General features: G+C 32.3%; 2 protein-coding genes across 3 annotated transcripts in view; one reads left to right on the forward strand and one right to left on the reverse strand.

Moving 5' to 3' along the window:
• LOC115719259 (S-adenosylmethionine synthase 1) overlaps positions 1-5,407 on the reverse strand; it is a 51,776-nt gene extending 46,369 nt beyond the window's left edge. The window contains exon 1 of one of the 2 annotated variants that reach the window (XM_061108853.1): positions 5,367-5,407. The gene's annotated coding sequence lies outside the window, so the exon portion shown is untranslated. Of the gene's footprint in view, positions 1-5,335 lie in introns of both variants that reach the window. The other variant, XM_061108854.1, reaches the window with a different exon arrangement.
• A 404-nt stretch (positions 5,408-5,811) lies between these two features.
• On the forward strand, positions 5,812-11,430 carry LOC115718448 (serine/threonine-protein kinase haspin homolog). Its single transcript, XM_030647231.2, has 15 exons — positions 5,812-5,935; positions 6,021-6,156; positions 6,250-6,357; positions 6,668-6,758; positions 7,091-7,626; positions 8,366-8,489; positions 8,752-8,861; positions 9,097-9,208; positions 9,410-9,502; positions 9,596-9,657; positions 9,740-9,870; positions 9,967-10,037; positions 10,120-10,172; positions 10,402-10,468; positions 11,004-11,430. The coding sequence occupies exons 1-15, from the start codon at positions 5,920-5,922 to the stop codon at positions 11,145-11,147; spliced, it is 1,854 nt and encodes a 617-aa protein (XP_030503091.1). The 5' UTR covers positions 5,812-5,919; the 3' UTR covers positions 11,148-11,430.
• Positions 11,431-12,408: the final 978 nt, after the last annotated feature.

Here is a 12,408-nt window from a genome sequence, read left to right on the forward strand (position 1 = left end):
CAACATAAAAATAAATAAACAAAATAATCATAGTGCTATTACAAATATTAAGTGTCGAAATTGATAAAAATTAAATTCAATGACAAACAAGAATTTATTGAAATTGCCTTTTCTTCAAGGAAAGTTAAAAAAAACAGATACACATAAAGGAAGTAAATATATAAATGAGCAATTATTGCATATAGAAGAAAATAAGTTACTTGTATGGAATTCTCTTTCTTAATCATATAATTTAATAGGTAACATTTATGGAAATTGAAAGCAAAGTTGGTATGCAATACATAATGAACTTTAAGCAAAGTTAATGGTAGCCACCCCAATATAAATTTCTTATACTGAAATGGAAGTTAATTTCAAGTACTCTCATCTAGAATAAATTCTTAAACCCCACCCCATCAGAATGGGTTCTTTCAATAGTATTTAGTGGGAAAAAAGGAAAAATCAGTACATACTAGAATAGAGGAAATAAAGTATTTTTTTTTTTTTTTTTCAAATTATCCAAAATAATTGTTAGTGACTTGAAAATCAATTTGGTTGGTTTGTAGGTGTTGGTGGAGTTGATGCAAATATTAATTTGACGTGTTCTAACAAAATAATTACACACCACTTGAGGTTAGCTCAAGTCGTTATACGGGATGCGTGTGTATTGGAGGTTCTGAGTTCGAGTCTCAAATTATACATTGTTGTAATATATATAAACGCTTAAATTAAAAAAAAAACAAAATAATTACACAAAGAATCAAAGTTACAATCTTTAATTATGAGAAATGAGTTAAATTAAATATGAAGATCATAAAACAAAATCAATATTCAAACTAATTGATTTTTTTTCTTCAAAAATTCATATAAATATATAAAAACTTACAACAAAACAACATTAACATAAAATTGCAACTTATTTAAATTTGAATAATCCATTAGTTCTAAAACATAAACTTTGAAAATTTGTATTTTTGCAAATGTCAATAATTATACTAAATTTCAATAAAAAAAAATACAATTGTAACAGTCTGCAACAACAGAATGCAATCCCGTCACTGCAGAACACAAATTTGCAGAATCAAAACAGAACCAAAAATAAATAGTGCATTATTTAAAAACTTGACACAAAAGAATTTTACGTGGTATCAATATTTTTTCAAACACTACTAGTCCACAGGCCACATCTAGAGAATGAAATCAATTAGTAAAGTATCAAAGATTACAAAAACAATTGACTTAAATAAATTTAGACTCACTCTAATGATTTGCCGCAATCCTTTATAATCCGCCTTGCTAATTTGATCTCTGAAACACACCAAGTAGTGAACTACCTTCAACTATTGATGTGTGCTTACTTCCTCTCTAAGTAAGGCTTAAACAAATCTTCTCCCAAAGATATATGCTCACATCCTTCCGAAATGAGACTTAGAAAAGTCTTCTCCGGAGACCCACACTTGTTCAAAGCTTCTCTTCAACCTATTCTATGAATAGTATGAGATCATAATAATAAGAAAACTAAAACTTAGTTGAACACTCTAGGTTTTTACAAATGAAACACTCTTCTCACAAAAAAAAAAAAAAGATTTGAAAATATGAGACTAGCAGAGATAAATTGCTGGAACATTAGATTTTACAAAGTTTATTTTTCCAGAACTTTTAGTACCATTTGATCCAAAAACAGCGAAGCCTCTTTGACCTGCATTGTGAATTTCCTCAAAAATAGAAGATTCAGGGTTAAGCATATTTGAACATTTTTCTTGAAATTTTCAAGTTCTTTCTTTAATAAAATAATTTCTCCACCTTTTAAACAAAAATCAGTCTCATATTATTTAATTTTCAATTCAAGAGATTCAGTTTGATGAGACAATTGTTTATTTATTTTTTATAATGTTCTATTTTTATAAGTAATTTGTATCCACTGACTCCTCACAGATTTCAGATTTATCAGAATCATATTCCTCCTTAATGGAATTATTCAAGCACAACGATCTTTCTTTCACCCGTGAGTCACAAACAAACTTAGAAGAAATTGAGGTTAGTGCAACATTGTTAGAAATATCTTCATCACTATTAGTTTTATCGTCACTCCATGTGACATTGAAACTTTTTTTTTTATTATTTTTCAATGTATTTGCACATTCAGATTCAATATGTCTAAAACCTTCACATTCTCTAAATTGAATTCTCTTTTGATTGTTAGTCATTGAAGGTTTTGAAAAAGTATTACCTTTGGAGAATTTTAGAAAATTCTTTTTGTCACTTATCTTTTTCATGTATTTCTGAAAGTTTTTAGTCAAAACATCTATAAATTTTAGGATTCTTTCTATTAACAATTTTTGTATTATGTAATTAGCTACTAGTTAGTTTTATCATTAACAATCATATAGTTGATTACTAATTATAAAAATTTTATATAAGTTTTATTATCGTTATTTTAATTTTTTTTATTATATTTTTACTATTATATAAAACCATTCTAAAATCTGAAAAAATACAGGTAGGGAAAATTGTATGGAAATCTGCAATTTTTCCTTTCCTACATTTATGCTTCATTTTATAACCGACGCAATAGGTGAAAAAAAAAAGTATTTCAACAAGTTATGCAACATGTAAGAACCGACGATATAAGTTTTTTGTGACGGTTTTGAAATGACACAAACTTTTTTTGCGTCACTTCCAAACTGACACAAAATGTTATAAAGAACATTGTATATTTTGTGTCAGTTTTAAAATGACGAAAATTGTTTTTTGCGTCACTTTAGAAACGTCGCAAATAAAAAACTATTTGCGTCTACGGCTTACACGTCGATTTTGTAGATCGACGCAAAATCTTTATATGTCACTTAAAAATCGACGAAAATACTCCTTTTTGTAGTAGTGATTCAACTCAAAATTATGCAAAGAACCCATTAACTCCTCCACATTCATCTTGCTAAAATCGTTTGCTTACTCTATAGCCAAGAGTTTAGTGTCAAACATGTTTGGAAGAACTTTAACGATTTTTCATACAAGAACAAATTCATCAAGCTTTTCACCAAGAGAAAAATATTCATTAGCTATATCAGATAATCTTTCATAAAACTCAAATAAAATTTCAGATTCAAACATTCTAAGATCATCAAATTTGGTCTTTAGCATAATAAACCTAGAACTCTTAACATCAGAAGTTCATTCAAATTGAGTTTGAAGGATTTGCCAAGCATCTTTAGCAGAAACACGTGAATATATAAGTTTAATAAAACACTCTCCTACTCCATTAAATATAGCATGCACGACCTTATTATTGTAAACAGACAATTTATCATCTTCATTAGAACATTCAAGTTCAGGTTTTAACTTAGAATTACCTTTGAAATCTACCACAACACAGGATGAGACCATCCTGAAAGAATTATTATCCATGCTTTATCATCTTGAGACTTGATAAATGCCCTCATTCTAACATTCCAATAAGGATAGTTAGAATTATTGAGGAGTGGTGGACAAACAATAGAACTTCCTTCTGCAAAGGAAAACATATTGTAAAAACACAAAAAAAAAAAAAAACATTAAAGGACCACATTAAGAGTTTAGTGTCCCGCTCTGATACCGATTGAAAAAATTGTATTTTTACAAATGCCAATAATTATACTAAATTTCAGTAAATAAACACAATTGTAACAGTCTGCAGTAATAAAATATAATCCTATCACTACAAAACACAAATTTGCAGGATTAGAACATAACTAGAAATAAATAGTGCATAATTTAAAAACTTGACACAAGAAAATTATACGTGGTATTAGTGTTTTTTCAAACACTACTAGTTAACGGGGCCACGCCCAGAGAATAAAATCAATTAGTAAAGTATCAAAGATTACAAAAGTAATTGACTTAAATAAATTTAGACTCCCTTTAGTGATTTGCTGCAACCCTTTGTAATCCACATTGCTAATCTGATTTTTGAAACACACTAAGTAGTGAAATCCCTTCAGCTATTGATGTGTGCTTACTTCCTCCCGAAATAAGACTTAAACAAATTTTCTCTCGAATATATATGCTTACTTCCTCCCGAAATGAGACTTAGAAAAGTCTTCTCCCGAAGACCCATACTTGTTCAAAGCTTCTCTTCAACCTATTCCATAAATAGTATGATATCATAATAAGAAAACCAAAACTTAGTTGAACACCAAAACCAAAACCTATTCCATAAATAATATGAGATCATAGTATGAAATAATTACATAATACACTATTTTTTTAATAAATTTTTAACATTTTTACGTTCATTTTTTTTAATACATTTTCACAGTATTCTATAAAAACAATACCAAAACAAAAAGAAAACTACATAAAAGTATCATGAAAATAATATCAAAACAACAATAAAATAACAACAAAAAATAATATACAAATAATAAAAAATTAACAATAAATTAATAAGAGTACAACATTAAAATATATCAAAAGATCTTAATTTCTGTAAATAAAATCATAAAAATGTTAAAATTCTATACAATCCTATTTTTGTAATTTTTATGTTATTTTTGTGTATTTGTAAAAGGGAAATTTGATTTTCTATACTTAGAAAATCTTAAAATTTTTTCCCTAAATACATACTTAATAATATTGGTAATATATGACCACATTCCTAATATCCCACAAATACCCCTCCCATTTGAAAAAAAATTAAAAACTGAAATCAGCCATGGATGCTTCATCCCGAACCTCTCTCTCCCATGGCTGCCTCATCCCGACCACCACGCCCGGCCACCGACGACTACCCACCACCCCGACTACGCACGACCACCGTCCGAACCACGCACGACCCAGCCCCTTCTCTCGGACCCAGCCCCTCTCTTTCTTCCTCTCTCTCAAACTGAAAAAAAAAAAAAAAAACCGGAGGTCGATGGTCGGACCACATGGTCCGATGGGCCCCATCGGACCATGTGGTCCGACCATCGGACGTTGTCTCTTTGTTTTCCTCAAACCGAAAAAAAAAAAAAAAAAAAACGATCGTGCGTAGTCCAATCTGGTCTCCTTTTATGAATATGTTATGAATAATAGACACAGGTATGTTCTCTGGAAATGGTAGACCTATCACCAAAACAATATAAATGTCAGATAACATCATATACATATAATTTATTTATTTAATTGCTTTTATAATACAGAACATATATAAGCAAAAAGAGGGAAAAGTAGACAAATTTTTATTAATAATATATAATTTATTATTATTATTATTATTATTATTATTATTATTATTATTATTACTAATGTTGTGTATGACAAAAAGTTCTATAAATTTTTTCAGTTTGAGGAAAACACGAGACAAGTCGATGGTCGGACCACATGGTCCGATGGGTCGGACCCCATCGGACCATGTGGTCCGACCATCGCACCTCCGGTTTTTTTTTTTTTTTTTTTTTTTTTTTTTCGGTTGAGAGAGAGGAAGAAAGAGAGGGGCTGGGTCCGAGAGAAGGGGCTGGGTCGTGCGTGGTTCGGACGGTGGTCGTGCGTAGTCGGGGTGGTGGGTAGTCGTCGGTGGCCGGGCGTGGTGGTCGGGATGAGGCAGCCATGGGAGAGAGAGGTTCGGGATGAGGCAGCCATGGATGAATGATTTCAGTTTTTGATTTTTTTCAAATGGGAGGGGTATTTGTGGGATATTAAGAATGTGGTCATATATTACCAATATTATTAAGTATGTATTTAGGGAAAAAATTTTAAGATTTTCTTAGAAAATCAAATTTCCCTTGTAAAATAATCCTAAGAGAAACTCTTATAGTTTCCTTAAGTTGACGACCCAGCCCAAAAAGGCCCATTTTGATATACGGCCCTCTTTCTTCATCCTCTCGTCGTCGTCCGTACAATTTACAATGCTATCAAACTCAAAAGTGTGTCAAACTCCCGCCTTCTCACACTGACAGATTCTCTCTCTCTCTCTCTCTTGCAGTCATGGCTTCAAATACAGGTACAAAGAGAAAACTAGATGTTACATCATTTTCAAATTTCCCTTTCTTCTTTCCTTACAAGTTATTTAATTTATTATGCTTCAGGTGGTAATGGCGTCGATCTCTGGTCAGAGATCATAGCTTCCCAACAACAACAACAACAACAACAACAACAGTCGCATGTTGAAGTGTTTTACAGAAGAAGAAAACCATCTAAAACCCCTCCTGATGTCCTTCCTCCGTAAGTTTTTGTTTTTGATCAAGTGTTCTACCAAACTTTTTCATGCTTAATTTGTAGCTTTTGAACACTTTAATTGTGTTTTGGATTTTTCAGGAAGCAAATGGGCTTGGAAGATGATGGGATTCATCATCGACTAAGCTTGGTTGTTCTCCCCCCTGGTCCAACGAAACGCATCAGTTGGAATCGTTCACTCTCTACCAGGTTTATTTCCCTGTTTTCTGAACCCATTTTGGGTTTTTGTTTATACTTTTGATTTACATTTACTTTCTAGTGTTTGAGTTATATCAATTTTCTCTTTTTTGGTTGCTTCTTATGTTGGTAACTGGGTTTTGGCGATACACATTATTTGCCATTGTCACCATAATCTTTTGAGATTATGCTTTAAAAAAATTCCCATTTTCTTCATTTTTATTTGTCTGTATATTGTATCGTTTCTGATTTTGGCTTCAGGGTAATGATTTATTAGATTTATAGTTTTCATTTGTGGTTTTCATTATTGGATTGTATGCAGAGGTCGGACTAGTATTGCCGTTGGCACTTGCATTAATCACCAGCCACAACCTAAGAAGGGCAAGAGAAAGGGAAAGCCTCCTCGACCCAAAGTGTGATTTCGCTACTCTTATTATGCTGTTTCTTTGTATTGCCAGTGGTTGTTAGTATGTAGTAATTTGTTTGTAGTGTCCAACATGAAATTGCATTTTGTCAACTTTGAATTGAATCATATTTTTTTACGTTTTTGGTACAACTGTTTGTATCTAGAACAAGGAAATTTGCTTTCAGTTGTCTCAAGAGGTAGATCAAAATGATTTGTTTTGGTTGACATTATCATAGAAGTTTTGATGTTTTAAATTCTAAACGGATAAAGGTATTTGAGAACTTTTTTTTTTGTTTGTGAAAACCATGTATTTATACTATCTTGTGTCCTTGTGGTCAGGGAAAACAATTTAAACCTCAAAATTTTGAGATGGAGAGGATGTATTTTGAAGAGGTTGATGCCTTTGAATTATTGGAGGAGAGCCCCTCTCCCAAAGTTTTTGGCACATGGGCCGGGCCCAACAATACTGATAGTGTTGCATTAACACATCTGTCCACAAGACTAAACAAGTGGTTAATCTGTAGGAATTTGAACTACTCCTGTGGACCTTCGAGCACGTTATCAAAGATTCTAGGAACACCGTCTGTTAAGTTGGAACCTATAGATTGTGATAACATTGACCCTGGAAATATGAAAACTCCGGAAAAGTCATCTGCCAAAGGCACTTCTCGTTTGCCTTGTGCTGAGATCACATCACATAAGGTTGAGGACGTGGGCAATGAGAGTTTTGAAGAATTAGAAGCTTCAGTCAAAAAACTGTCACTAGCATCAACTTCTTCGTCAGATGCTTTGCAATTTAATCCATTTGCTACACTGTTAGCAGTGTGTGAACAGTCAGTGCCTTCTAAGTTTCAGGATGTTTTCTCAAAATATTGGTATGTTTCTTGCTCTTTATATAGTCATATGTGTGTATAGGTGTAGCAGTTACTTGTGTCTTATTAAAAGCTAAAAAATTGGAACCAATTGAACATGGCTAACATCTTTTTAACACTTTATTCCCATTCATTGTGTTCTTATTATTTCATGGCTGTACAAATGATAGTAACATTCAACTTGCAAACCAATGTACACAAAACAGAATGCTGGATTCATCAGCAGTCTTATGTATGACTTGTGTAGTAATCACTTACTAAGCTTCATATTTTCATTCTTAGTCCTGGCTCAGGGTCCAGGTTTGAGTTGCATAATGATTCTGATTTTAGGTCCTACAACTAGTTTTATAGCATAGTACTCTCTAAGTAGCAAAAAATTTATAAGATGACAAGCTAAGTTGTTAGTTCAATAGAGAAGGAATATTTTTTGATATGGCATGTTAACTATAATAGGTATCTTGAAAGTATATCCAATAGTTCTCTGGTGATATTTGAGGTCCTCCAGTTTTCTCTCTCTGTCATTTGACATCCAATTATATATTTTGCAGTCAAGACTTTTCTTTGTTTTTCTTTTTAATTGAATTGTTCAAGTCAGAGTGCTTGAGGTTTTAGGCTTTAATTAATATGAATTTTTTAATAATTATGTGACCTGTCTTTAGGCTATTTTGCTTATCATATCTGTTTGTGCATTTTACCTCACAAACAAGATTATGATCTTTAATATGTATATTTTTAAATTTAGTGATCCACAGGAGATCATTAAAATTGGAGAAGGGACGTTTGGAGAAGCTTTTATGGCTGGAAATTATGTCTGCAAAATAGTTCCTATAGATGGAGACTTCAGAGTTAATGGAGAAGTGCAAAAGGTATGCCTATCTACAACTTATTGCAACGGTTTTGTCAATTAATAAGACTATTGATAGTAAGTAAACGTAGGACAACACAGATGTATAAAATTATAAAAAAAAATTGTTTTAAACCAGTTTTTTTATCACCTTGGCAAGTATTCATCAATGCACCTTAGAGTTCTTTCAAGACCTTATTCATACCTCTGCAAGTTTTATCATTATGTTAATAGGCTTTGTTTACTGCTGACTGTTGCAATCTTTTGTGGTTGCTATGCTCCAGAGATCAGAAGAACTGCTCGAGGAGGTTGTACTTTCCCGAACTCTTAATTATTTAAGACAACACCAAGAAGATGCTCGTAATGCCTGCACCACTTTTATTGGAACAATAGAGTATGTAATCTCTCTGCTTTTGATGTTCAAAGTTTTACGATTCTTCTTGCAAGGTGCAACTGTATCATTATGCAGAAAGTTCCTTAATTTAGTTCTGCTTAACTTACTTCATTCACATCCTGAATGCTACGAACACAGTGCTATAGGCTGTTGAGAGTTCTGAGTGAGCGTTTATGTCATTGGGGGTGAACTTTTATTTATTTAGATATTACTGTCTGACCTCAACCTATTGCAGTTTAAAGGTATGCCAGGGTTCCTATGATGCTAGTATGATCAAAGCGTGGGAAGAGTGGGATGAAAATAATGGTTCAGAAAATGATCATCCGAATGAATTTCCTGATAAACAGGTTTGTTTTACTTGCTGTTGAATTTTTGTTATCTTTTGAATCTATTTTGACATCTCTACCATACCAAGTGTGCATATTGATATTTTTATGTATATTTATATAATGAGAATTGAATTTCATCCTCTATTTAAGGATTGCTACAAGTTTATGAGGTGAATATGGTCTTTAGTTGTTTTATACAACTGGTGATGTTGTATGCAGCGCTATGTCATGTTTGTCCTAGAACATGGTGGTAAGGATCTTGAGAGCTTTGTACTTCTAAACTTCAACGAGGCTTTGTCTTTCCTGGTTCAGGTAAGTTGCAGTCATGTATAATATCAATCCATATTTCCTGCGACCAAAAATCTTTAACTTGTTATTATGTAATTATTTTGTTGTGCTTTCCAGGTTACAGCAGCCCTTGCAGTGGCAGAAGCTGCATATGAATTTGAACACCGGGATCTGCACTGGTACAATTTATTGCAAAATGTGGTTTTGATCGATTGATTGTGGAGTGTATTTTGTGGCTTAACGAAATTTGTCTGATTGCAGGGGAAATGTCCTTTTGAGTAGGAATGAGTCTGCAACTGTGCAGTTCATTCTCGAGGGGAAGAAGATGTCTGTGAAGACATTTGGATTATTGGTTTCAATAATTGACTTTACTCTTTCAAGAATAAATACTGGTATCCTTTTTCTCTCCTCTGGTCAGAAATTATATAATCCGCTATATTATAAATTTTCTTTTAGTAGCATAGTTAACCAATGTCATGGATGCACAGGCGAAGACATACTTTATCTGGACCTATCCTCAGATCCTTATCTTTTTAAAGGTCCCAAAGGAGATAAACAAGTAAGAAGTGGTGATATGGAACTAATGTTGCATTAGTAAGTTTATCTTAAAACAAAGCTAATTTAGGTTTCATTGCTTCCAGTCAGAAACTTACCGGAAGATGAAGGAGATAACAGATGATTGTTGGGAGGGAAGGTACAGTTGAGAAAATAGTGATGCATGATTATAAAATACTGGATAGAATCTGTTCTCGGATGATATAGAAAAAGAAAAAGAAAAAAAAATGTATATTGTGCATGCACCATTGAACAAAATTAACCTGGATCTTTTTCTTGGATCCTAATTATTGTTAACTTTTATTGTTATCTTTGCTTCTAATTTATAAGGATCCTTAATCTTAATGTGAACATATTATATTTGACAGCTTTTCTAAAACAAATGTGCTGTGGTTGCAATACTTGGTGGATATATTGCTCTTGAAGAAATCATTTGTAAGCTTAATTTCTTCTTTAAACAACCTCTTCAGACTTTTTTTTTTTTTGTTTCTGTTAGTTTAAAGATACTGCATATTCATTGCTTTAAATCCATATCTAGAATGGATAGTTGGCTTTGATGTTGTGAGGGTCTTTCAATACTATTAGGATTTGATAGTTGGCTTTGATGTTGTGAGGGTCTGTTGATACAATTAGGATTTGATATACATTGCCCTCTAAAAGAGGTTTCTTAAGCTTTCAAAATATGATCCAAAAGGGGTAGCTTGTGTAGTGGACACGCGGTTTAGGCATACCTACAATGCCTGAGGTTCGAGTAGGAGGTACCTACATGGCAATTGCCATAGTTTCCGGAATTCCAATAATTGTAGGGTTAGGCGTAAGTTAAATTACAAAATATGAGGTTCTTAATCTGAATTGTGTAAGTGTTGGGAATGATCTTTCAATAGTCATGAATTCTTGAATCTAAGCACTCATAATCAGATATGAAGAAGTGATAATATTTTCGGTTTTAACTAATGAAATGGTGTGGTAGGAACGTACCTCAAAGAACGAGAGAGATCTGCGCTCTTTGAAGAAGCGTTTAGATACATATGGTTCTGCCAAAGAGGCTATTTCTGATCCATTTTTCAGTGACTTATTGGTTGAACGGGTACAAATTATTGACTTGGATGACTAGTAACTTACCTGCACAAGAAAAGAGGGAGGTTTTTTTTGCATTGTATATCATCAGCAGAAAGATTTGTAACTTTTTTTTCTTTCTTTCTTCTGTCTAAAGTTAGTGTCCAAACACTGATAATTGTCATGTGAAACACGTCATTTTATGGACCAAGTGTTTGGATATCGATGAGAAATGTTGATTATGATATAGATCACTTGCCTTTTTCTGGTCTGTAACAAAGATTTGCTATGTCATTATGCACTATATATACTATCTAGAACAACTTGTTCTTTTGAACCCACTTTTGTGTGCTCTCCAAACAACACCTTAACCAAGAAATATTAGCAATTATTCAATGTACTTTCTTGTTAATTTTTTATAATATTGCTACTGACTTTTTCATCACCTGATTTGTTTCAAAAAGATGTTGTGTATATGCTGCTGATTTCACCAACCCCACCATTTTTTTTGGGGTAACTACTTGCTCTAACAAGTTTATATATATACATCAACTCAACTCATATGTTTTTATCCATTCCAAACTTTTAAGAGTTAGAAAATCAAAGCCTCCAAAGCTAATATCTCAAATTGAATGTACCCATATCAGAACTTTATTATATCTTTTAATTTTATGGGTCATCATATTCATATGATGACACTTAAATAAATATATATAAAAATGTACTCAACCTTATCGCCGCTAATGACTGTATGACCATCTTTGCTTTCGGCTCAGAACTTTAGTCACATAATAATGTGCTTTTGATTCACTCTTTTGAATTTCACATGGGTTGTCTATACTCATATTAATATTGTATTGTATATATTCTATATGGTCAGCTGATAGACAAAAATATAAGGCTCAGTTCAGCTTTTTATTTATTTTTACTGCTACTTATCATTGATATTAACTTGCTTGAATTTAACACACCTACCTAGACTAGAATATGATAAAACTGTTTTATATATAATAAATAAAAGTCCCACCAAGGATATTGTGGTTGATTTATACAATCAGGCAAAGAAACAAAAAGAAAAAGAAAACATTTTTATTTTTCTTTTTCTTTTTAGAATAAGTAATTTTGCATGGTTTTGTTGAATGGATATATATGGGTGTGGTACGTTTTTTTATTGATCATGGGACCATGATGATGCAGCATGGAATATTTTGTGTCAGATATTTTACACGAGGGATTAATTGTTAAGAAATTTATATATTAATTAGACCATGTCTCACTATCACATCTTCTTGCAAAGCCTTATTCAACAAGTAACACTA

The sequence above is a fragment of the Cannabis sativa genome, chromosome 2, assembly GCF_029168945.1.
Source record: "Cannabis sativa cultivar Pink pepper isolate KNU-18-1 chromosome 2, ASM2916894v1, whole genome shotgun sequence".
Lineage (NCBI taxonomy): Eukaryota > Viridiplantae > Streptophyta > Magnoliopsida > Rosales > Cannabaceae > Cannabis > Cannabis sativa.

Bases quoted from the DNA above. Each gene is read 5' to 3' on its own strand.
- LOC115718448 (XM_030647231.2), top strand. The intron at 6,157-6,249 runs GTAAGTTTTTGT...TGGATTTTTCAG, and splicing joins CCTCCTGATGTCCTTCCTCC to GAAGCAAATGGGCTTGGAAG. The intron at 9,658-9,739 runs GTACAATTTATT...GTCTGATTGCAG, and splicing joins GAACACCGGGATCTGCACTG to GGGAAATGTCCTTTTGAGTA.